The sequence below is a fragment of the Euleptes europaea genome, chromosome 7, assembly GCF_029931775.1.
Source record: "Euleptes europaea isolate rEulEur1 chromosome 7, rEulEur1.hap1, whole genome shotgun sequence".
NCBI lineage: Eukaryota > Metazoa > Chordata > Lepidosauria > Squamata > Sphaerodactylidae > Euleptes > Euleptes europaea.
Window position 1 is genome coordinate 71515834 of NC_079318.1, and position 25717 is coordinate 71541550.

Here is a 25717-nt window from a genome sequence, read left to right on the forward strand (position 1 = left end):
AGGAAGTGCGGCAGGACCCAACACCTCAACAGTTAATCAGGCTGACCTTCTTTAGCATGCGGCCAATTTCACATTTAATGAACTTAAAGCCACAGAGAATCAAAAAATAGATTTTAATTTGACTGCACCATATTGGAAAAGGTTTTGATAAGATGCAAAAAAGACATATTATAGCAAACTTAAATTTATTTTCAGTGCTAGCGAGGCAGACTATGGGGGTTAGGGATATAGGAGAGCACTGAGAGTAACTCCCAAATGTGCAGAATAAAATCATATTGAAGTCAGTCTGCACCTCTCATACCTGCTCTCCGGACAGAACAAATGGCTATAATTTCTGGTCTTCAAAATTACTTCTGATCTAAGGTAAAGTCAATTACGAAATATGGGAGTTACATTATTTTCTTCATGTTGAAAAGTCTTTAGCACATGGAAGGACTAATCTAAACTCACTGACCCTTTACAGTAACAGGTATCTTAGATTTTCTATATGCACAAAAGAAAAACAGCAAGGATGAGGGCACATTACATTTTTTCCCCATGGAAGACTGAATATCAGATTATATTTTCACCAAGTGGCAACACAAGGACAGGTAGTCCCAATAGGTCTCTATCTCTCTCTCAAAATATTTTAACTTGGATTATTTTCTCCATGCAAACTTTGGAGTACACTTCAAGCAACAAGATGTCAGAACAATTTAATATTTCTTGGTAACAGGAATCTTTGCCTATCTGGTTAGTTAAACCACAACGTTTTTGTATTTCTTAGGCCTGATGTGTTTGTGAAATGAGAAATATGATTTAGCACAGCTCCCTTTTCAGGCAGTTAAATGTCATGCTAAACAATAGCCACCAACACACATACACACATACACACAAGAAAGATTTCTGAAAATCTCTAAAACCAGGATGGGTTCTCAGCAAAAACAGCAATTCAAAAGCCTTGATTACTCCTCTGCATTTCAGCCAATTAATTTTATAGGAGGCAAAGTTCTTGAAAACAACAAGATATTCAAATGTATAGATCTAAACCACCATAACCTCCACCTTTCCCCCCACCATTCTTAACATAAATGATTGCTAATTAAAAAAAATGATGGAGCAATGTAAAAAAATATGGAACTAAGCTCTTTATAAAAGCTTTGGCTTGGTAAGGTAAAGAATCATGGGCAACATTTTTTCTGCTGTTATTTTAAGCCAGGTGCATCATAGGGAGATCCAATTCATATTTGCTGCTCATTTACATGCTACATTTTTCTAATTCAATGGCCTTAGAAACCCAGATATTTGTGCATTTGTTTTTACAGCTTAGAATTTCCTGTGACGAGGGGTCTGCAAGAAAAATTGGCATCTGTAGCTTTTCTTTATAAAGGTTAACCTAAAAAAGAGCGTAGGGGGAGGAGAAGCAGGTAAATTCAAAAACAAAGCCTTTATACTTCTCCGTGCTATGGATTTCACCCTCTTTTCAAAGGCTACAAGATGAAGACAGAAGTAGAGAAGAAAGGGGAGGGAGCACTTTCCAGATTAGAAAATATATATTTCATATTTGAAACATGGATTTTGCAAGCACGTCAAGCCTTGCCTGCAAAGCATGGAAAGCAACTAAACAAAACAAAAATGTCTTTAAAAAAGAATTAAAATGAGAAAGGACCCATCAATAACTGAATTTCAAGTTTACCTCCAAGTGTATCCTAGGATTAGTTTAACGGTTTGAAGTCACGCGTGAAAGCCAAGTTGGGGGGGGGGGGGTGTATTTTTTTAAAAAAAAACAGAAATGGGGAAGGGGCATGCAGCATTTACGTGAATGGAAACGAACTTGGAAGCACAATGGGGAGGGAGAAAAGCCTTAGAGAAGGTAACCTTCCTGTGCAAACACGTGCAAACCAAGCGGAGTGTTTCCTCGTTTGTCGGCTCAGGCCAGCCATGCTCTTTTCGATCTACCCTTTTTTTAAAAGAAAAATGAAACTATTTATTCTCAAAAGCAACTATCTGATTTCAAATAGGGCGGGAGGAAGGGGCCATAACAAATCCCCACCAAGCCATCCGAACAAAAGCAGATGCTTTTCAAGACAAGCCAAAGAAATGAGAAGTCACTGGAAAGAAATTCACACCCTCGGCTCTTCCTCAGTCGCAAGCTTTGCCTTTTGTGGCGCAACTCCTTAGCAACCCCAGGGTGGTTGGCTGTGTGTATATTTAAATGTATATAGAGCAGAGAAGAATTCAGGTAATATCTCCGCCCTTTTTATTGTCTCTGACTCATCTCTGTGCTAAAGAACTTAAGTTTGTTGTCCTTTGAGAAGGGGCAAAAAACCAAATGCCAAGTTGTTGGCGCTCCGGATCAACCCAGAAGTCTTTCTGCTGCTTCTTTCCAATGGAGGCCCACTGGGACCGGGCATCACAACAACTGGGAATCTGAAAGGTGGCTTGAGCGAAGGTGTCGTTTGCAAGCACAGGATGCTTTGGGTTCTTTTCCCCAGCATCAACACAACAAGATAAAATTAAGAACAAAGGGGGGGTGGAATTACTTGGACGGGGAGGGAGAATGGGGGGGAACTCCACATGCTCACAAACGCCACCCCCACCCCTTAAAGCATATGAGAGAAGCGGATCAGGCGGCTGCTCGTGGCGCTTTTTTGATCTGACTCTGCCTCCTAGCGGCCCAAACTGGCATTTTTAAGGAGGGAGAAACCGTTTTGACCCAACTCTGATATAGGTTCCCACCCCTCTTTTCTTCCAAGGTTCCTGGGGGGGGGGGCACTAACCATTTGCATAGTACCTGATTCACCTAACAAACCTTTCCACTGAAATATTTAAAAAGACATACACAAGGGTATGTGTAATTTGTGTGTGTGTGTTTTTAAATTCCTAGATCTCCAAGAATATGGGGGGGGGGAGAGAAATGGGGGTACCGGCAAATTTAACTGTCCTGTTAGAAGGGAGGCCAACGTCTTCACATCAGTCCCCGCATTCCTCTCTCTCCCCCTCCCCATGCAAAGATGGCATGTTCGAGATAAAAGTCAGTTTGGCCGGAGGGAGGGAGGCAGAATACTTTTTTGCAACGTGTTTGGAAGGCGATAGCACGATCAGAAGTGTGACAGTTATGTTGCAATCGACAACACAACTCTTTACATTTCCACCCCCCCTCTGCAAAAAAAAAAAAAAAAAGTCCTAAGAAATCGCCAGAAAGGAAGGGGGGAAAAGATAACACACTGAGAAAGCTGCTTGGGGGGAAAAAACACAACTTTGTCTCCTCGCAGTATGGGGGGGGGTTTAAAACCTGCTGTTAGGGGTGATTTCAATTAAACGTCTATGTTGTAACACCGGCATTACTCTACATTGCAATGCAGGCAGGGGTCATATTTGTGTGTGGGGGGAGGAAGGTTAGAGATTGCAAATGCAAACTTTTTTTGCAAAAGCGGGGAGAGGGGAGTCCTCTTGCAAACCAACGGGGTGGGGGGGGGAGGTGTCACAAAACACCTAAAACAAGAGCCTACGATTCCTTTCCCTCCCCTGTCTTGCAAACCCCACACTGGTAGAAGTTCATCTCTCTCCACACACACACACACACCCGAGTCCAGACGAGACTTCCCTTTTGTGTTGCAAGCAAGCGGGCGCTCAAAGCTTTTGTGCACGGCTTGGCTTGGGGGCAAAGAGAAAGGGGAGAACCCAGCCTCGGCGCTGCAAAAGAAATGTTCAATTAAAAACAAAAAAACCCGCAGCGTTTTCTCCTTGGGTCGGGATGGCTGCCGGGGGTGGGGAGGGAAAGAAGTCTTTATTTTTTAATAATTCCCTAACCGATCAGACCCAGGCTTCTTTCCGTCTCCGTCTCTCGCCTGCAATGCCTGTGTGCACGTTGCGGGTTTCCCCCCCCCCTCTCTTTCCCAAAGCGTTTGTTCTCCGTTGTCTGTTTTGCTGGCAGCGAGTCCGCCGCACACGCGGCGCTTGTAAACATTCAGACACGAGATTTTTCCCAATCAAAATCCACTTCCACTTTTTTTTTTCCTCCCTTTTTTTGAAAATCTTCCAAAAAATAGTACGAGAGGGAGAGGAGGGGAATCCCTCTCTCCCCGCGAAGGCGCACCAACCACGCTCCGGCCGCGCTTTCCTCGCTCGCCTTTCGCTCCCCTCCGTGCAAAGTCCCAACTTTTGTGCAAAGCGAGTTCGGGGGCCGAGGAGGAGGGGAGAGGGGGGGGCGAGGAGAGACCGCGGGGGGAAGGAGAGCTAATTGTGGCGGTGCGAGCGGAGAAAAGCAGCCCGAGAGCCCCGGCCAAACACAGACGCCGCGTCTGCCCCTCCGCTGCCCTTTCCCCGTGCGGGGTGGGGGGGGGGAGAAAGGAGCGGGACACGCACAGAGGAGCGGGGGGGGGTGGGCGATCTCCCACCAGCACCACCCCGATCTCGCCAGCGGAGACAAAAGAAGCCGCGGAAAAGGTCTCCTTTTGCACATTTGGAGTGCCGTGGGGGGGGGGAATATAATTCAAGGGGGATTGGACGAAGGCAGGAAAAGCAGGTTTGAAAAGGGGGGGATGGTCTGCATCCGACAAGGAGCCCCAAGATCTCCTGGTGTCGCTTTCCTCGCCTCGTGTGAAGTGAGTCTACTTTGGTGAAAATACAGACGCGTTTCTTTTGCACACGCATAAAAAAAAAAAAAACCATCCCTGGTCTCTCTCTCTGTGTCTCTCTTGCAAGATCTGCCCTCGCCTGCTTCTTTTTTTAAGTTGCAATTCATTTGCAAGCTGCAGGCGCGCGCACACCCCGAAGCACGCTCTCGCGCTCTCTCTTCCGGCACAATATCTGTAGTCGAATCAATGGGGGGTGGGGGGCAGAGAGAATTAAATGCAACTTTGAGCCAGCGGACGAATGCCGGAGGAGACGGCTGGAAAAGTAAGCGAGGGGGCTAGTTATTTGGGGGGGAGAGAGACCGACTTTAAGGTGAGTTGCTGGTTTTCATTTCCAAAACTCCGCTTTAAAAAAAAAATTTTTTTTTTTGAAAATGCATGCACGAAAAAGACTTTCCATGAGCCGGATCCGGACTGTGCAAAAATAATAATTTAAAAAAAATACTTCTGTATTGCAAGGGAGGGGAGAGTTAGGCAAGGCAGGCGAGGAGGAGGTTTACTTACGTGAAAATTCCCGTTTGCTTAAGTGCTGGGGTTTCCCTTGCTTGCGGCGCGACATGGTGGTGGCGGCGGCGGCTGCTCGGGCGGGCGCGCGGCGAGCTCTCTTGCACGGATCACATCGGGAAGCGCCGGGTTAGCAAGGCAGGAGACTCCCGAGAAAATATCTTCATCAATGTCTTTTGACATCCAAAATAAATTAGAAATAATACAAAGATGGCGCGGGGAAGATGAATTGTGGGATAGCAGTCATGGCTTTTCTTTTTTTTTCTTTTTCCTTTTTTTTCCCCCCCCCTTTCTGTGCAAGAGAGGAAAGAGAGAGGGAGAGAGAAGGGGGGGGAGAGAAAAAGAAGAGAGAGAGAGAAAGGAGAGAGAGGGAGAGAAAGAGAGAGAGATGAAAAAAAAATGGCAAAAGCCCCCCTGAGCTACAAGTTCAAGTGCGGACGTGACGTCCCTACGAACTTGAACGTCAAGCGACTGGCTGGACACAGACATACAAAACATGGGCAGGGCGAAACTGGAGAAAGGGGGTGGAGGGAAGGAGTGCGCCACGCCAATGGACAGTCATCAGGGGCCGGACATGATCTGGCGGAGAGTGGGGGGGGGAGCCCATCGCAGGGGCAAGCCAATGGCCAGTGATGGGGGGGAGAGGGAGGAGGGAGAGGGGGTTACCCTCCGAGACATCAGGCACACGCTGCCGCCGCTGCGAAGGGAGGCGTGCGGGAAGGCGGCGTGCGCAAAGGCGCGCAGCAGCCCCGCCGGGAGTGACCGCCGACCAGGAGGGGAGACACGTTAGGGGAGCCAGAAGGGACTTGCGTGTGCGCGCGCGTTTTTATTATTATTATTATTTATAATTTATTATTATTATTATTATTATTACTTCAAGGCTGGAGGGAAATTTAAAAGCGAGGGGCGATTGTTAAGAAGGAACCGGGATGGGGAGGTGGGGAGAGATGCACAACACCCAAAGCGGTTGCAAAGGTGATTTCCTTTCGCCGCGGCGATCTCGCTCGGCACTTGGTGCAAGACTGAAAGCGGCACACGCGCGCGCACATACACATGCACACGCGCACACACAGGGGCGGCGGTGCACGCTGCGTGCCCAAGATCACCCCAAACGAATGAATGAATGGGGACGCTAAGAAGCGCCTCGGCCGGATCCGATCGTGGAGTCCGGCGGTTTGGCGCCGGCCGGAGGCCCCCAGGGAGGCTCGCGGGTAGGGCTGGGGTAGGGAGGAGACGTGCCCTGCGGCGTGCCTCGCCCGCGGCGGTCCGGAGGTACACTGCCTCTAATCGTGGAGGCTCCACGTGGCGCGCCATGGCTCATATCTGCGGACAGACCTAGGAATATATCTTTAAAAAAAAAAAAAAGCGCTTAAGCGAGTGGCTGCGGTCACACAGTTCTGCTAAGAAATGAATGCGGAATAAACTGCCCCACCAGGGTGCTTGGAAATGTTCTCCCTAGTCGGCGCTGGGTTCGAATCCCCGCAAATACATTTTAAACGTACCCCGGGGAGGAGAAGGGTGAACGCGAGTGCCCTTCCTGGCAGTGTCTTGCAAAAGAGGAGCTCAACTGGGCTCTGGGGGTCGGTAACCTCTTGGTAGGATAGGATTGGGCCAGGAGCAAAATGAAGCACTTGGAGCAGAAAAAGGTGCTGAGCGAAAGGCATAGAGGTCTTCGCTATGGCCAAAATCCATTGAAGCCGATAAGGTTACTCAAGAGTAAGTATTTTGAGGATCCTGACACTGGACATTTCAAAAAGAGGAAGAAGCCCACAGCCCTCCCCCACTATCTGGCAATGAACTGTACAAAATATATAAGGAAGAGAAAATGGGTTTAAAGTTGTTGGGCTTATTTTAAAAAAAACAACAGGATGTTTAAAAAAATAGAGTTAGAAGGTCGATAAGAAAAAAGAGGAAGGAACCTTAGTGATTCCCCACCTCAAGTACACAGCGGAGGGGGGAGGGGAGCACCTAAAGTTATGATAGATCAACATTTTGAAATTTAGGAAGGAAAGTAGACGGTGGAGCGAGCTTTGCAGTTTAAACATTCAGAATAAAGAATCGCGAGGGGAAAGTGACATAGTAAAAAGAGAGCGAGGCAGAGCGCTCACCCACCCCAATAATATACCCCCCTCTTTAAAATAAAGGCGCCCTAAAAGTACTGAAAGGGATAAAGACAGGAGATCTCAAAAGTTTTCCCTTACTGGAAACTCGAGCCAGGAAAGGAATTGCAAAAGGAGGAGGACAGTAAAGAAAAGTTGACCAGCACGTGGCGTTTGGGAGCGGATGTCTGTGTGGCTGTGTTTTTTGTTAAGACTTTTGAAATTATTCTTGCAGGTTGGGAAAAGACAAACGCCATACCAGTTGCTCACTGAGGGCGGCCAAGGAGCAGAAAACTGGGGCGGTGGGAGAGGCTGAAGCAAGGCAGTGGGGCTTGCTGCCCCCACTCACCCCCCTTCTCAAATGCATGGCTGCCAAACCCAGGGATGGGTCTGGAAGGAGCAGCCAGGCTGAGGTGTCAGGTTGAAGCACTGGGTGCAAAACCACTGCAGGGAGGTTCCCTTCCCAGGCAGGGCCGAGGGAGGGAGGGGAGTGCTGGAAGCCTCGGGTGTAACTGACCAGCCAGGCAGCCGCCCGGCCATGCAGGTACCAACAGGCACAAAGGCAAGTCAGGATCCCTTTCTGCGGGGCAAACCTGCAGCCCTCTCCTGTGCCTGCTAGCTCTGAAGTAATCAATTCCAAGGGACTTACTCCCCAGTTAACAGGGTGGCAAGGGTGGCAGCTTTCCCCAGGCTTCACCATTGCACTGAAAATGGGTAGAAGTGTTTTTTTTAAAGGTACTCTCCCCTGCAGTCCTGTGTGTGCAGGCTTCCTTGGAAGCCAAGTTGAACGGAGAGGGACTTGTTTCTGGGTAAAGGTGTCTCTGGATCTTTGCTTGCTTTGTGGGTGGGGACGGGGGAAGGTTTACTCGGATGTAAGACCAGTTCAACTCCCAGTTGTGAATAGGATTAGGGTCAATCCTTTTTTTTTAATATACCCACCACTAACGCTGGTAACCTACATTCGCACAAGTAAAGGATCCTCTCTCTCCCTCCTCTGCCTTCCCACAATCTCAAAGTTGTGTTCACAGGGATTCTCATTGGAGGCTCTCTCCCTTAAATTCACAGGATGGCTACCACAAGCCTGCAAACAGGTAAAGCACTCAAACAAACGGACTCTGTTCCCCACAGGGTACCTCCTATACATCCCAACAGCTCCCTTACCCACACATGTCTGGGGAAGGGAGCTTCAATTCTGGAAAGCTTATTCCCTGGAAAGCTTATTCCCTGGTGCCTGAGGTGCCACTGAACTCCAGCCTTACACTTCTACTGCAGACTAACAGGGCTACACCCACCTAAACATATTCCCATTCTCTCTCACACACACATACACACACACTTCCTTACATCTCTACACCAAACCTCTGGCACCCTACCACACCCACTCATGCATTCCTTCTTTTACACACCAACTAACTCTAAGGCTGCCTACATTTACAAGCGTGCTTGTGAGGAAGCCTCGCTGACTTCCCCACTGCTTCGGAGCATAGGATCGGGTTGTGACACGCTGGGAGGCAGGCCGAAGCGCCCTCCCCCTTCCAAGCGCCTCCAAATGCTTCCCCACTCTACTTTCTCACCTAATGCTGAGAGCCAGTCGGAAAAGATTTCAGGAGCAAAGCCTCCCGCTCCCCCCTGAGCTGCCTTCCCGAGCAACTTGGTCGGGATCCCAGAGCAGGAGCCGGGCTGCCCACCAACCCTGCTCTCCGAGGAGCGCTTCCACCAGAGGCTTGGTATTGCAAAGTCACTTTTTCCCCCCCTGCCACAGCGCAAGCTGCCTCTGCGCCCTGGTTCACACGCGCGCCTCCCGGAACCAGCTCCGACCGGGTTCAGAAAGACGAACGGGGGAGAGCAGCCGCATCCTCGAAAGTCGTTTCTCACGAGCGGCGGAGAGGCGGCGCGCCCCGGGACAGTGGGCAAGGCATCCACCGGTCTCCGGCAAGGAAGCGGAGCGCCTGGGCAGAGACTGTAAGCAAAAGGGCTCCTCGCGCGGGGCTGTCAAGAGTGACGTTAGCCTGGAGGGAGGACGAGGGAGGGGGGCTGGACCCCTCTCCCCGGCTGCTGCTCCCCCCCCCTTTTTTTTTTTTTGCAAAGGAATATTGCGGGGGGGGGGGAGAAAAGGCGACTTTGGCCGTGGCGATCGGGCGTTGCAATTGCAGCTCCGATGCCCGCTCCAGCAAGCCCGCGCCTGTTGATTCAGAAGTCCGCGTGCCCAGCCGCTGCAAGCCTTAAGCCGGCGCTTGCAGAGGAAGGAGCCGCCGCCTCCTCCTCCTCCTCCTCCTCCTCCTCGGTTCGGTCCCCCTGGCACTCGGCGCGGGACCGGCGGGCTTTCAAGCAAGGAGGCGCAAGAGGCGCCCGTCAAGCGTGCTGGGGAGCAAGACGTGCTTCTGAGCCAAGAGGCATGGAGTAGGTAGGGGTCACTGGGAGGGTGGGAGGTAGTTGTGAATGTCCTGCATTGTGCAGGGGGGTTGGACTAGAGGACCCTGGTGGTCCCTTCCAACCCTATGGTGCCGTGAGCCTGGCCGGCCTGCGCCAGAAGCGAGGAGAAGGCGGCGCCGGGCTGGGGCTTCTTCCCCTCGAGGGGAAGCCGTCCAGCCGGCTGGTCAGTTTCCCCGGCTCGGCTCCCAGAAGCCGGATTCTTGTCCAGGTGTCGGCTTGGGGGGAGAGGAGGAGGAGGGGAGCGGAATCCGGAGCCGTCCCGCGGCAAATCTGCCCCGATTCTCGCGCGTTTCTTCCCTCGTCTGAAACCGACCCAGGAGCGGCGGCCCCTGGAGGGCGACGCCGGCACTTAGCAACCAGGAAAGGGCCTTCCTCCTCCTCCTCCTCCTCCTCCCGTCTGGCCCTCACCGGTTCGCGCTCCCCGAGCCGAGCAGCGCCGGTGGTGAAAAATGACACCCCGCTCGGGGTTTGCCTGAATGGTGTTGCGCGCGGGCGGATGGGGGGGGGGGGATGGATAGATGAATTGATAGATGGGTGGACGGATAAGATGCCCGAGACAAAGAAAAGACGCCGGCGAAACACGACGGGAGGGAGGGAGATAAGATGCAAAAAAAGATGCTCGGACAGATACAGAACATAAACCAGAGATAAGCCAGGTGCTGGGAGGGAGGGAGGGAGGGAGGGAGGGAGACGGGTCCAGAGGAGGAGAGCCCCAGCTCCTGGGAAAGAGGAGGGGACGGGGAATCTGCTGGAACCGAGAAGGGAGGGGGGACCGGACACGATCCTCCAGCGATCCCTTCGAAGCCAGAGGGGATTTGCCTCCTTGATTAAACCTTAGCACACTCCTGCTCACGTTTGCCAGGAATATGGGGACAAGCGGGGCAGCAAAGGCTGAAACCCCAAACACACTTTCTGGGAAGGCGACCCAGGGGCTGCAGTGGGGGCTGCCCCTCCCAGGAAGAGTGTCTGGGATGTCAGCCTCTGCCACCCCGCGTGCCCGCTTTTTCCTTTCGGATCCATTAGGACAGTTGGAAGCCGGTTTAGGGTTGCCAGCAGAACTGGCCAGAGTACCCGAGATAGAAAGAGAGACAGAAAATGCCAGACATCCATGTCATAAGAATGTCACTCGCTCATATACCAAAGGCTGAAAGAACGCGCAGTAACAAGAAACCAGATCCTATATTTTAACCTCATAGATGGGATAGGGATCTCTCAGTAGGATCTTGTAGTCGCCAACAGGTAGACAGTAATACGCAAACACGCATCTGTCCACGCTTTCTCCCGGAGGGTGGTTCTTGTGTACAATTGGAAGCTTGCTAGTAAAGAGACCCCACTAGCCCGATCCTGTGCACGTTTGCTCGGAAGTAAAGCCTACTGTGCTTTCCAGGACTCATGCACAGGTTCGCAACCACAGATGCAACGCATCCTCCGCCCCTGCCCCGGTAAAAAAACAGTGAAAAGAATCAGCCAGTCCGATGGAACAGAGAAAGAGAGCCTGAGATGCGCGCAAGGCGATCCTGAATCCTGACGTCAGGCGTCATTCTTTTCTGCAGGTCTGCTCAAGTTACTTCCCGTCTCTGCTTGTTTAAAGCCTAGAATAAACATGGTCTAAACCAAGCCACGCGTCTTATGTCCCTTTTTAACTTATGTCCCTTTTTAACTTAAGGGAGAGGGGCTGGAGGGAGACTTGGAGGGGAAGGGAAGGATTCATGGGCACGCAAAAGTCACTCACAAACTGACTTCGGCCCACAGCTATCCATGAAGAGGCCGGGGCTCTGGACACGGGGCGCTTTAAACAGAGGGGCGGGCCGGGGGGGGGGGAGAGACGGGGCCGCTTCGGATTTGAGGCAAGATGTCCCGGGAAGCTCCAGGCCAGCAAGGTTTGTTGGCATGGAGGAGAAGCGCGCAAGCGCAGGAGAATGTCCCCGGCAAATTGGCACCTCCAGGAGCCACGCATGTAAGAACATAAGAAAGGCCACGCTGGATCAGATCAAGTCCAGCGGTCTGTTCATACAGTGGCCACCTAGGTGCCTTTATAGCCAGCTTTATAGCCAACCCCTTTATAGCCAGCTGGGTGCATCAGGTGAGGGAGCCGCTGAGCGTTCAAAAGAATGGTGCCCACCTGCGGGGAGGGAGAAAGTGCATGTGGGAGTGGGCACGCTCAACTAGGAATAGGTCCCGCTGTCGGTGTTACTTCTGAGTAAAGGGGCCCAGGATCGGTCTGCATAGCTCTTCCTGCGCCCCAGCGGAAAACCAGCACTCTATTATTTTACCATGCCAAAGATCCATAACGTTGATGACTGGTCACCTTTGTCTGCGCAGGCAGGTGGAGGTGTGGCGTCGTCTACAGGAGGGATTTTTCTCCATAGAGGGGTGAATGGGAAGGAAGCGATTCCCCACCTGTGCGCGCCCGCCCACACGACCACCTTGATCATTATAGCAGGGAAATGTGTATACAGGTGTATGTTTTCAGGGCGTCTGCAAACAGGCATGAGGGTACTCAGGACTGTATGGAGGTGGACAACCCCTGAGGCACAGCGAGGGAGGGTCTGACCCACCTCGCATTCCAGAAAGGAGGTCTTTCTACACATTCTTGTCCAGGGCGTGTACAAAAGGGCAGGTGTGCAAGCTGGAGAAGGCATGTATACCTGCACTGTATACGTGGAGTGGAATATCCTGAACACACCTGCCAAAGGGAAGCCCTTCTGAAGTCCCAGGTTCGTGACTGGCATTTGACTCAGTGGGGTTTACAGCTTAATCCCACCTATGTTTACTCAGAGGTAAATCCCACTAAGGTCAATGGGGGTAAGGCGTGCCTAGGAGCGAAGCTGCCTCGGGCTTCCTTGGCGTGTTCCGTAGAGGAGCACCGGCGTTGGAGATCACTTCTAAGGGAAGGTGCACGCCCAAAGTTTTCAGCGTGGCTGTACAGGTCTCTTTCACACCTGGGATCCCAGCCCCTCTCTTCCCCAGGTCTTGTGAATGGAAATTTATTGCCAGGGTTGGGTTCGCTTTAGAAAGCCCGCCCGCCCACCTGGAAGCCCCTTCCGTGACTACTGAAAAGAAAAGAAAGGGAAGGTAGCACTGACGTCTTTTGACCAAAAGGGAGTGGGCAGGAAATCCGAAGGGACAGATCGGCCTTCTGGCTGCTAGTCATTTTCCCCCCTAGATCGTCATCTTAAATACTCAAACATGATTGAAAGCAAGAGGAGGAAGGGCGTGTGAGAGGGAACCAATGGTTAATTCCAAATAGAAGCACCTGCCATGCCTGAAAAGGGAGATCTTCTTCCCCTAAAGGCGACAGTTCTCGTGTGGCCTGGTAAGTCGTTCGTGATGCTGCCAAGTCGCTCTTGCTTCCCGATCCACCTTCAGGTGGATTCAGGCTCCCTGTAGAAAGGGAGACACGGGAGGGATTGAGGGGGGTCTGATTGGGATACAGGTATCATGACTGTAACCACTATGTATTCCCTGTGCACGGGAGGGGCTGTGGCTCAGTTTGTAGAGCATCTGCTTGGCATGCAGAAGGTCCCAGGTTCAGTTCCTGGCATCTCCGCTTAAAGGGACTAGGCAAGTAGCTGACATGAAAGACCCCTACCTGAGACCCTGGAGAGCCACTGCCGGTCTGAGTAGACAATACTGACTTTGATGGACCGAGGCTCTGATTCAGTATAAGGCAGCTTCATGTGTTCACGTGGTATGTAAAGCAAGGGAGAGAAAACCCCTCTCTGGCATAGATTAGAGCCTATAGTAGTGTTATGCTGTTAGACTCAAGGACTGAGAGGCGGAATGCAGTTTCCCTAGTTTTAGCACAGCCCAGATGCTCTCTGCTCCGTGATGAACACGTGAAAGTTGTCTCACAGAAAGCGAGAGCATCGGTGCCTTCTTAGCTGAGAATGGTTCACTCCGATTAGCAACGCCTCTCGGTCAGGAGGAAGGTCTTTCCCAGCGCCAGATCCTTGCGATCTTTTATCTGGAGAATCTGGACTGAACCTGGGACGTCCCGCCACTGAGCCCCTTCCCACAGCTGCTTAAACAGCAGGGTTGGGCTGGGTTAAGTGTCAGCGGTTCAGAACCCGAAACACGATTGCTAAGGGAGCCTCTGGTTCAAAATCTCACCCCAGTCTGGACAGGGATTGAGGAAACGCAGATCCACACCGCAGTGTAATAGATCTTATCCGTGCAAAATGTCTTGGTTTGAGAATGAAATCCTATGCATAATTAAGCTGGAGAATCTCTGTTTAGGATTCTACTGCACTTGCTGTAGATTCCCCCCCCCCAATCTTTCAGAAAATTATGTGTTTTGCTCAGCCCTCTCAAAACTACAGTTCTCAGCGCACCCCCGCCCGCCCCCCGGAGTGGAATGTTTAATGTATGGATTGATTACATTTATATCCTGCTTTTCTTCCTTGGAAGTCAAGGTAGCCTACACGCCCGGTGGTCCCGCCTGTCATTCAGACATCCTGAGCCCAATTAAGCTGACATCATATGATGTTTCAGGTATTAAGTCGCCAGCTGAGAGACCCGAATTCAAATCTCCGCAAAGCGTGCTAGGTGACCTTGGCCCAGCCTAACTGACCTCACAGGATTATTGAGAGTGTAAAATAGAGGAGAGGAAAGGAAAGGCGGGGAGGGGGGGGGGACAAACCATTTTGCTGCGGTGTAGGTGTGCCCCAAGGACCCAGTCAAATGTATCTGGTGTGGCCTGCTCCCCCTTTGCAACGTGCAAAATCATCCTCCTGACCCACCTCACAGGATTGTTGTGAACTAATACACAGAAAGCGCCTTGAACGGTCTGCTAAGGCGGCAACTGCAAGAAAGGAAAGTCCACTGAATCGAGGGGAACTTGCGTCCGAGTAAAAGACCCCTAGGATCCGCCTTTCCAGCGAAGCAAATGTGAGGCATCTAGCGTGCCGGCAGTTTCAGCGAAAGCGCCAGGCGCTGCGCCTCTCCCTCTGTCTGCAGCCCTCCCGGGGGTTTCGGGAGAACCAAACGCCGGCGGATCGGCTCCCGGCCAGTGCAGGGAAGGGATTCCGCCCCACCACGCGCTCCCTCTGCATCTGCTTGTTTTGGCCCGCGGTCTTGGCTAACACAACACAACCCAACTCTCCCTCCCTCCCTGCCTCTCCCCCTTGCTTTGAATAGAGGGACTTTTCCAGCTTGGCTGGAGGCAGCCGCTTCTCATCTCGCGGAACCAGAAATGACTTGGGGAGCTGGAGAACCGGGGCCACCAAATTATCGTTATGACGACTGGGTCTTTTTTGTGTTAAATCAGCCAGCCAAACCGCAGCGCTTCTGCACGCTGACTCCGCTGGCCTCCTCTGGAAAAGAGCAAGAGTCCAGTAGCACCTTAAAGACTAACAAAAATATTTTCTGGCAGGGTATGAGCTTTCGCTCATTGTTAGTCTTTAAGGTGCTACTGGACAGACTCTTGCTCTTTTCTACTACTGCAGACAGATTAATACGGCTACCCACTGTGAATTATCCTCATTTGGAAAGGAACCGAAGTCCCCGCGGGTTTTCCAGAAGGCACGCAGCCCCGTCCGGTGGTCTGCTCGCTCCGAAACAACCCTCCCTGGGCCTTACTCCCAAGTAAGCGTGGGCAGGAGGACGCCCTTGCCACGTGCCCGAGGGGAGAGCCTCACTCTCCTTTCCCCGGGGATCGATCTGCTTAGAACTCGGCGGGATTTACTTCCGAGTAAACAAGCGGAGGCCCAGCCTGCCCGCTGGGCTAGATCACCGACCATGCCTTACAGAGGTAGATTTAGACTAAAGACAATGCATTTACCTGGGCTGAATAATGACCTTGCATTCATGGCTCATGACCAATGCTGATTTCTCCACACCCATCTCTCCCCTGGACATCACAGACTCTTCTGCGTACCACACCTCATCCCATCACGCCTGCTATTCACATTTCCATACTGTTAACATTTACATACTAATGCTTGTCTGAATTCACTCTCCTCTACGTAAAGACAGATGGATTCACATTCTAGCTGTATCTGAAGAAGTGAGCTGTGGCTCACGAAAGCTCACACCCTACCAGAAAATTTTTTTGTTAGTCTTTAAGGTGCTACTGGACTCTTGCTCCTTTCTACTACTAGAGGTAGATTTGTAGACGTTTCTTTAATCGCAGCAGGATTGCATTCTGGGCGGACTTCACAGTAGGGTTGCCATCCTCCAGGTGCTAGCTGGAGATCGCCTGCTATTACAACTGATCTCCAGCCGATAGAGGTCAGTTCCCCTGGAGAAAAAATGGCCGCTTTGGCCATTGGACTCTATGGCATTGAAGCCCCTCCCTTCCCAAACCTCTTCAGGCTCCGACCCTCCCGCCGGTGGCGAAGAGGGACCTGGGAACCCTACTTCACAGTGTCAAACCGTGGTCTTCTCTGTTCACACGGCTCAGGACATTCTCCTGCATTTGAAGAGTAGAAGAAGGAGCTGAGTTTTTAGTGGTGGGGTTTTTAGTGTGTGCACAGAGGAATGGGAGAGCGTAAATCATAGAAGATCTCATCACCCTTTCAAGTATGAAGTATGTGTTGCGTGGCTTCCAGACGTAACCTTTCGGGGGAGGAGGAAGGGGGAAAGAGGGTGCTTTTCTTTTACGGTGCAAATCTAGCCTCTACCCAACCTTGTTCTGGCTGGTCTAAGAGAAATGGCAGATGCGCTCTCTGCTGCAGGAGGGAAGGGGTTACAGCAGATCCAGGCGGGAGGGAGGGGTTTGAAGAGTCCCCCCCCCCTTTCTTGCTTCTACAAGGAGGGAGAGCATCAGCATGCCTACACTTTTCACATAAACCCCTTTGGGAAATTGAAGTGGGTTACCCCCCTCCCCCAAAGCTTCCTGGGAATTGTAGTTTCGCAGGGCACTGAGATGGTTTCCCTCAGAGCCCGACCCCCTCCACATATTTTGTCAACACTTCCGACCATCCCTTGCCATGACATTTATTCATTTAATTTATGCCTCGCCTTTCTACCCAATGGGGACCCAAAGTGGCTTATATCATTCTCCTTTCCTCCATGGTATCCTCACAACAACCCTGTGAGGTAGGTGAGGCTGAGAGCGTGTGATTAGCCCAAAGCACCAAGCAAGCTTCCACAGCACAGAGAGATTTAGACATGAGTCTCGACGATCCTAGTCCCACACTGGAAACACTACACCGCTCTGCCTTATAACGGGCCTGGGTTCACACATAATCTCTAGTAGCTTTCTGTTTACTAATAGGCAGTCTATTGGATGTGCATCATTACTCTCTAATGAAATGAAACCTAAATATATGGAATGGAACTGAATACATATTCTTTCCCATTTACCCTCCCCACCATCCTCCTCCATCCCCTCTATGGCCTCACCTGTGCTGGGTGTTAGGTTCGTGAGCTCCTCCAGGCAGGGAATCTGCCTTTTTGTTATCATTCTGTAATGCACATTAATGATGCTATTTAAACCAGCAAGAAAATAAATATTTTACAGCCCCTTACTCGGAGGCTGCCAAAAACATGTTCCTATAACAGTGCCACATGTGTGTTGTTGACTCACACAGGCGTGTGTATTGCCTGATGCTACAACTTCATATGGCAACTTGCATGTGTGAAGGAGTCAACCCAGATCACAGATTGTTTCCTTTATGCACTTACTGGTCGTGGGCTGTAATAATAAAGAACTGAACAGAGCATAGATCCAAAGCAGACAGACCTGTCGCGTCACTTCACCTCTTCAAATACAATCTTTTTCGACTGACTCTGTGTCTGCACATTCAACTTAGGCTCATCAAGGTTCAGCTGACTTGTGTGCCTACCTCTCTCTTCTTGCCAACTGATAATGCATGATGCTATTTAAAATTCTTCAGGATGACTTGTTTAGACCCATGTGAACCTGCCTTCTGCCACATGCATGGCCTGATCGGTCCACCAGGATGTCCAGTGAGTGTGATGCCTTGGAAAATCATGGTTCAACCAACCTGGGAGATGCAATTAAAGGCTTACCAGCTTTACATATGATGGCGTGCTACTATGTGAATGTGGTTTTCAGTGACTAGGTAGGGGCCATAACAGATGATGAGGGGGACATGATTGCTCTCTTTAAGTATTTGAAGGGCTGTCACTTAGAGGAGGGCAGGGAGCTGTTCCTGTTGGCAGAAGAGGATAGGACTCACAGTAATGGGTTTAAATTGTGGGCGGAAAGGTACTGGCTAGATATTAGGGGAAATTTTTTTACAGTAAGAGTTGTTCAACAGTGGAATCAGCTACCTAGGGAGGTGGTGAGCTGCCCCTCACTGGCAGTCTTTAAGCAGAGGCCGGACAAGCACTTGTCAGGGATGCTCTAGTCTAGGCTGATCCTGCATTAAGCAGGGGGCTGGACTAGATGGCCTGTATGGCACTTTCTGACTCTATGATTCTGTGAAGCAAGTTTAGGTGCACCTAGTGCTTAGGCTGCAGCCTAAGGAAGCTGCAGTTCAGCTCAGAGGTTTGCCAGACATTCATTACTCAGCTAGTTGCAATCAATCTCAAACAGGGTTCGTTCTCCAGTTAAGCCACACAAGTGACTCCTTGGGGAGACACAGCGAGGACGGAGCCAGCGCACTGCAGGGGTTCAGCTGGCTCTCGGCCGTTAGCAGCACAGGAGGTTACTAGCAGTGGGATCCCCTTCTGGGCCCTCCACCACTTGAGGAATAGAATAGAAATTGTATTTATGCCCCGTCCTCCCCTGGCAAAGTGAGATCTAAGCCAAGCCCCTGCAGCAAGCACTGCATCCCTCTACAGCACTGTGACATTTTCCTTGTCTTTAGCAGCTCGCCAAACCAGGTGTAGCAGAGTGTCGTACAGCTAGCTTAGTGAGGGAGGAAGGTTGGTAGGGTTGCCGACTTCCAGGTACTAGCTGGAGATCTCCTGCTATTACAGCTGATCTCCAGCCGACAGAGGTTAGTTCACCTGGAGAAAATGGCCACTTTGGCCATTGGACTCTATGTCATTGAAGTCTCTCCCCAAACCCCGCCCTCCTCAGGCTCCACCCCCCAAACCTCCTGCCGATAGCGAAGAAGGACTTGGCAACCCTATGGGAGGGGGGGTCTATTCAGCCTGTGCATTTGAGACTGTTATTTATGAAGTAGGGGAAGAGGAGAGGGGAGAGAGCTTGTCAGAGGAAGGAGGGAAATTGGGAGGACTGGCTGAGCCTGAAGAGTAGGAAGAAACGCAGCTCTGAGGGCAGAAAGGAGCTCGAATGGGAAGAGAGGGTGGCAAGACAGACAGAAGCCGACTGCTAGGTAAAAAGTTGATCTGTTTGAGGGGAAGGAGCAGGCTTGAGTTGTCGGGGGCACCCAGCAATACCCCCTGTAGTGTGGAGAACCTTAGAACTCCAAACCAGTCTGTACGAGGATCATGTACCCAGTGATACCAAGGTGTCATTTGAAAGCCTAAAGCAATGATCCCCAATATGGAGCCCATAGGCGCCATGGTGCCCAACATTATGGGCCATGGTGCCCTGGCACCCAGTTTTCTTCTCCAAAAAAACAACAATATCTCTTTTCCAAAGCAAGGAGCAAATCCTGGCTTTGTCCAGTTTCTTGGAACATAGATGCTTCAGAAGACCCCCAGGTGCAAGGAGTGCCTGTTCAGAAATAGCTGTGTCCATCATAAGAACAAGCGTGGCTGGGGACTTCCCAACCTTTTCTAACTGCCTCCCATGACAGCTATTTTGTGACTGGCCCTGCCTCCCAAGGCAGTCGTTTCCCTCAAATGCCTCACAAGGCAGCTATTTTACACTACTTTCCCCTCAAAATTCCGGAAGTGCCCACAGGCTTATCAGCCGGGTTTCCCCACTCCTACACATGAAGCCAGCTGGGTGACCTTGGGCTAGTCACAGCTCTCTTAGAGCTCTCTCAGCCTCACCTACCTCACAGGGTGTTTGTTGTGGGGAGATGAAGGGAAGGAGATTGTAAACTGGTTTGATTCCTGCTTAAGTGGTAGAGAAAGTCGGCACATAAAAAAAACCCAACTCTTCTTCTTCAACTCTTCTTCAAGGTTGGGGACCCTTGACCTACAGCATGCCGACAATGAATGGACTTATTAACACAACAAAAGGTTATCTTTGGAGTTATACAATTCAAATACCCAGGCCCACAGTGACATCAGAGAAGCAAAGCTAAAAGTAGTTAGGACAGCAGGATGCTTTAGCTTGCCAGGACTACTATCCATTCACTGTGTCCTAGCTTGGATTAGTTCACACATTACACAGGTGCAAATCTGGGTTTGTACCAAGGGTGTGAGTCGGAGCAGATCAATGCCCCTGTGTTTTGGCAGATAACATTTTTACCATACATTTTAAGCGTAATATTTAAAACACCTTAGGGCCAAACTATACATTATATTTGATATGTTGTGTCAGAGTTCCACCCTCCTCCATTACATAACATTTTTTTTATTTGTAGCACTGAAAGCAGTTGTAATGGGAATCTTGTGTCTCAAGTTTAGAGTGAGAGGCATAACGCCACCTTGTTTGCAAACTTTCTTTGGTAATCAAATATATCTTCTTAGACAGTCATGTGCACACATTTAAGATTTTTATCTGAAAGGACTTGAATACCTCTGATGCCTCCATGAATGTAGCCTAAGTGTCTTAGGCTAAACTACATATTACAACATACAGGAGTCTACTCCAACTTCGCCTTCCATTGAATTTATGCAATATTAGACACACACACCCCAGCCCACCTCTGCTTTCTGAGCAGCAAAAGCGTCTGCACCAGTACAATGTTGGGATGGGGAAATCTCTCTCTTTTGTTGCTATAGCAAAAATGCTGCCATTTGCAAATTACCACTCTATGATTGAGAGCTGTTTCACACATTGTAGGGCAAGAAACCTGGACCCGTCACCCCGTATAAGCAGGGATGCACAATGAATCTCAGATGAATATGCCTAAATGATATGAATACTTTCAGACACTTCATTGTCACATTCACACATGACGTATTTAGGCATACAGTTTAAAAGATTATAGGTGTACCCCTGGAAATGTAATCTGTGAAAGGGAGGGGTTGCCAGATGGCTTGCTAAATCGTATAGGCCTATGATATAGCAACACTTTTATATGCCATAAAATGAAAGCCGTTGTTTTGTACATCAAATGAAAGCTATCTCAGAGTAAAAAATATTGCCGCTTTTATTACCTCAATATCAAGTTCAAGCACAGTTAAGGTTAGAATGTTGACCTCGCCTACCCACACGGAGATTTAGAATTCTCCTTAAATTGTCCCTACTACAATTGTTCATTGATGTGGGGGGAAATATAGCACAATTACTTTTGAAGTGTAGAAAAAGCTTACATTTTTAGGAAGACAAATAAGAACTATGTATTCACCCCATACTTTTAACAGTGGTTTTTATAACATTTTCACTCCCGTGGCTTACCCAAAGAATTCTGGAACTTGTAGTAGGGTGGAGGAGCTGAGCATTCCATTAGAAAGCCACAGCTGCACCCGCCCCCCACAGATCTATGGTTTAATATGGTTCCCTGGGGAATTAAAACAGTTTGTGGTATAGATATGATCACACATGAAGCTGCCTAATACTGTTATCAGACCCTTGGTCCATCAAAGTCAGTATTGTCTACTCAGACCGGCAGTGGCTCTCCAAGGTCTTAGGCAGGGGTCTTCCACATCACCTACCTGCCTAGGTACCCAGCTTGTTGGGGGTAAAGGGAAGATGACTGGGGAAGGCACTGGCAAACCACCCCCATAAACAAAGTCTGCCTAGTAAATGTCGGGATGTGACGTCACCCCATGGGTCAGGAATGACCCGGTGCTTGCACAGGGGACCTTTACCTTTTACCTCCCTTTAACTGGAGATGCCAGGGATTGAACCTGGGACCTTCTGCATGCCAAGCAGATGCTCTACCACTGAGCCACAGCCCCTGCAGCACTGACCCAACCTACTTCAACAGGACTGCAGAATCATACCTAAAAACTACACACACCCTGGGACATAGAAGAAGTTGGTTTTCATATGCCAATTTTCTCTACCTTTTTAACGAGAACCAAACCGGCTTACAATCTCCTTCCCTTCCCCTCACTACAACAGACACCTTGTGAGGTAGGTGAGGTTGTGAGAGCTCTAAGAGAACTGATCAAATGTTGCATTTGGGATATTCACACTTAATACTGAAAATTAATTATGGTAGTAGCCCCAACAACTGCTTTTATTCTGAAATAATTAGCTATATTTACTTATTTCTAGGAATGCAACTTTTTAAGAGCTGCCAACCGATAAGGAAAAAAGTGACTGGGCTAGCTCTTGTCCATGTAACAGCAGTTTGGTAAGCAGAGATTTACAGACTATTGTGATAGTGATACAGTGTTTAGAGAGTTGGACTGGCACCTGAAAGAACCAGGTTGGAATCCCCACTCTGCCATGGAAGCTTGCTGGGTGACCTTGGGCCAGTCAATACCCTCATGTTAACCTACCTCACAAAGCTGTTGTGAGAACAGAATGGAGAGAGAATATTGGAAGCCATTTTGGGTCCCCACTGGGGAAAAAATAGGGCTAAAAAATCACTTCTTACCAACCAGCTGCCAGATATCAACCTGCTGTTAAAGGCATAGCTACAGGGGCAAAACTGGCAACACTTCTCCTGGCTTTTTTTGGGTGCGTGTGTGCCGTCAAGTGACAGCTGATTTAGGGTGACCTCGTGGGGTTTTCAAGGCAAGAGACGTTCAAAGGTGGTTTGCCATTGCCTGCCTACTTTAGCAGCCGTAAAACTTTCCAACTTTTCCCATCACTGGACAGCCTCACTGGGAAGCGCTGCTCTTGTTGAACTTCTGCTTGTCACACTCAGCAGTTGAAGGCACACAACCTGTCAGATAAGAAAATGGCAACCTGCTTTCCCCCTTGCGTCTTCCTCTAAATTCACCCAATCTTGCACAAAGATTCAAATGCTACATTACTCTCAGGCAGTTCTGTGAGTCTTTTGACAGAATGAGGGTGATCCAGACCACAGTGAGTATTAGCAGGATATGAAACCCAGCACCATGTTAGAGGAAGCTGTACCTCATTGATCTCATCTGCAAACCCCCCTCATCCAAGGAGCCTGGAGTAGCATACATGGAGTTTGTCCTATGTTATCCACACAGAGCTGGATTTATAAATAAACTAGGTGACAGTTTATGGCCTCAGATCAGTAAGAGCCTGTAATTTAAAAAATACTAACAAATATTAAATTTCCTTTTGTGGTGGGGGGATAATGCTATGGGGGTAAAAACACGATCCAGCTTCAGTCCTCAGCATGTTTTAATCCAGCCCCACCCTCAAAATTTTGAATTGCATTCATTTGTTAGCTCAAGATCCTCCACTCAGCGTTGTAGCTCGGCAACGATTTTAACTGAGGCCTCCCCACTGCACCACTGGCTCTGTCGAATATTTACTTTTCCAAGATATGCAAATACAATTTTTGAGGGGCATTTCAGCTGGCTATTTTTCTATTTGGAATTTGCTTGCAGGTTTTGACTTCTTAGCCTCAATTTGAATCGGGAGGCTTAGCCCTTACCTGTAGATTTTGGGGGTTTTTAATTGCTGTTTTATTTTGTGGTGTTTTATTCTGTGTTGGTATTGTGTTCTTTTTTAACAGCTCTGTTACTCATGACTGTTGCTTAATTTTTATTGTTTGTGGCCTCGAGTACCCCTAAAAGGCAGGATATAAAATTTTAAAATAAAGAAGCACATTTATATTGGTGTGTTTCATCACCAATGTGAGGCAGGTGTGGCTGTTTTCACCCCCTCTGGCATTCTGATATGACAAGGCCTACCTTCCAAACAACTGCTGTTGCAGGTCCAGGAACCTTGCCCTCTGTTCCAGCTGGTCACTCTGGGCAACTGTGCATGTACAATGCCCTGAACATTAGCAACATGGGCCATGGCCTTAATTTCCAACAGAACCGCATTTTTCTGCTATTCATAGCACATAAAGGGGGGACGTAGGAGGAAGTTGGGAACTGGACTGTCAGGGTAAATTATGAGATGCAGATACCGCTCTGCTGAGAAAGCGACCTGTGCTGAGCAAGGTCTGCCCAAATGAGCTATTCATTCCTAGGCATTCATCAAGAGTCTCTGTATCCAATCACACAAGGCTCAGGACCTTAGCCGGATAGACAGCTGCAGAGAAATATGGAGCCATCAACCTAGAAATGAAAAGGAGAGACGAGGATTTGGCGATTCCTTCGTTTTTAAGGCAGGCTCACATGACCGTGACTCATTAACACATGAAGCTGCATTATATTGATTGGTCTCTCAAGGTCAGCATTGTCTGCTTTGATTGGCAGCAGCTTTCCAGGGTTTCAGATGGGTCACATCACCTGATCCTTTTAACTAGAGATGCTGGAAACTGAACCTGGGATCTTTGCATGCAAAACAGATGCTCTGCCACTGAACTACAGCCCCTCCCCTGATAAGCTCAACACAACCAATCAGCCATGTACGGTGGCCCGCTGCGAGTGAGAGAAAAGTCCAGTTTATGCTACCTGCCTGAGACCGTGAAAATAAAGAGGTTGTCGAACACACTGCAGGCTGCCGTACAAGGCTGGCAGATTCACCCTTTGGAAACGAAACGGGAACTGCTTGGCAGGTTACCCAGAAGCAGCAAAAGGGGACACAGGTTTATACACCTTCCCCATAGAGAGACAGGTGACTCTGTCCCTGTACCATGAACACACATATCTCCGTACGGGGGATTTTCCCATCACACAAAACTGGGATGTACAAACACAGAAGTGACGTGCTTATTGTCCACTACCACGTCCACTTTGTGGTGACCTCATAACGTAACGTAGTTTGGCCCTTACTCAATTTAGCAGCACACCAGGGGAAAAATGGATCTGGGGGCCAGTTGCAGGGACATCCAGCAGGCAGGGGCAAAGTTAATTCTATTCCCCTTCTTCCTGGCAAATCACATACTCCTTCCCCACACAGTCATGCTTGCCCCTTGGTTTTGTTGCCACACAGAGCAGTAAACACCATGGGGTGGTGGTGAGGGAAGAATGCTCTGCACATGGCCAGAGATTCTCTCTCAACCACATATTAATTTCACATTTAATCTTGACAGGTTTCAACTGGGCATTGAACCAATTATGGAGCTGACTATTTTGTGTGGTACCTTTTGTTACAATGTCTAGCGATTTATGGTTCAACTCGCTAATGCCTAGTGGGTCCTTTACTGGGGACTGGTTTAGAAGTGTACCATATACTCCGGTTTTATTTCTTCATGCTTCTGTACTGCTTGTTTATGTATCCCATATTATTTGCTGTAACCATATACATCGATATCCCTGCCTCTTCATATGCATTCATATATCATGTATCTAATTCAGTTTGCAGTTTGCCTTTGTAGTGTATTGTGCAATAATGCCTTCCAATAAAACCGCTTAACTCATATCAGTTACATAATGGAGACTGTGTCTTCCTACTGACGGTTGCATACCCACCAGGGTGATAAGAACCCATAGGAACAGAGGCCTCCTGTTTGAAGAGAACTGAAATAACAAGATCTATGTATCTTGAGAGCCAGCGTGGTATCGTGGTTAAGAGCGGCGTACTCTAATCTGGAGAACCAGGTTGGATTCCCCACTTCTCTGCATGCAGCCTGCTGGATGACCTTCGGCTAGTCACAGTTCTCTCCGAACTCTCTCAGCCCCACCTACCTCACAAGGTGTCTGTTGTGGGGAGGGGGAAGGAACGTGATGGTAGGCCACTTTGAGTCTCCTCAAAGGCAGAGAAAAACGGGGTATAAAAACCACCTCTTCTTCTTCACCATCTTGCAACAGAGAAGCTGGAAACAATGGGAAGGGAGAACTGGGGGAACTGGGAACAAAGAATGCTGCCATTTTCTGGACTCTTGTGCTTTTAAGAGCTACAAACCAGTAAGGGGTTCAACAGACCATGCCTTTCTGGGAATATAGGTGCCAAGATTAGGAAGGCTTCACATGTTGAATTCCTGCCTGTCAGGCAACTGTAAAATATACAGGAGCCCTGGTGGTAGATCTCCTAGGAAGAAGCAAAAAGAGTTAAATGACAGAGAATGGGGGTTACCG

At 49.4% G+C, this 25717-nt stretch overlaps 1 protein-coding gene across 2 annotated transcripts in view; it reads right to left on the reverse strand.

Moving 5' to 3' along the window:
- The window catches only part of BCL11A (BCL11 transcription factor A), a 174918-nt gene extending 169498 nt beyond the window's left edge, over positions 1-5420 (reverse strand). For both annotated transcript variants that reach the window (XM_056853934.1, XM_056853933.1), the window contains exon 1: positions 5121-5420. In XM_056853934.1, the coding sequence (XP_056709912.1) occupies positions 5121-5175 (55 nt within the window). In that variant the 5' untranslated portion in view covers positions 5176-5420. The remainder of the gene's footprint in view (positions 1-5120) is intronic.
- Between the last annotated feature and the right edge of the window lie 20297 nt (positions 5421-25717).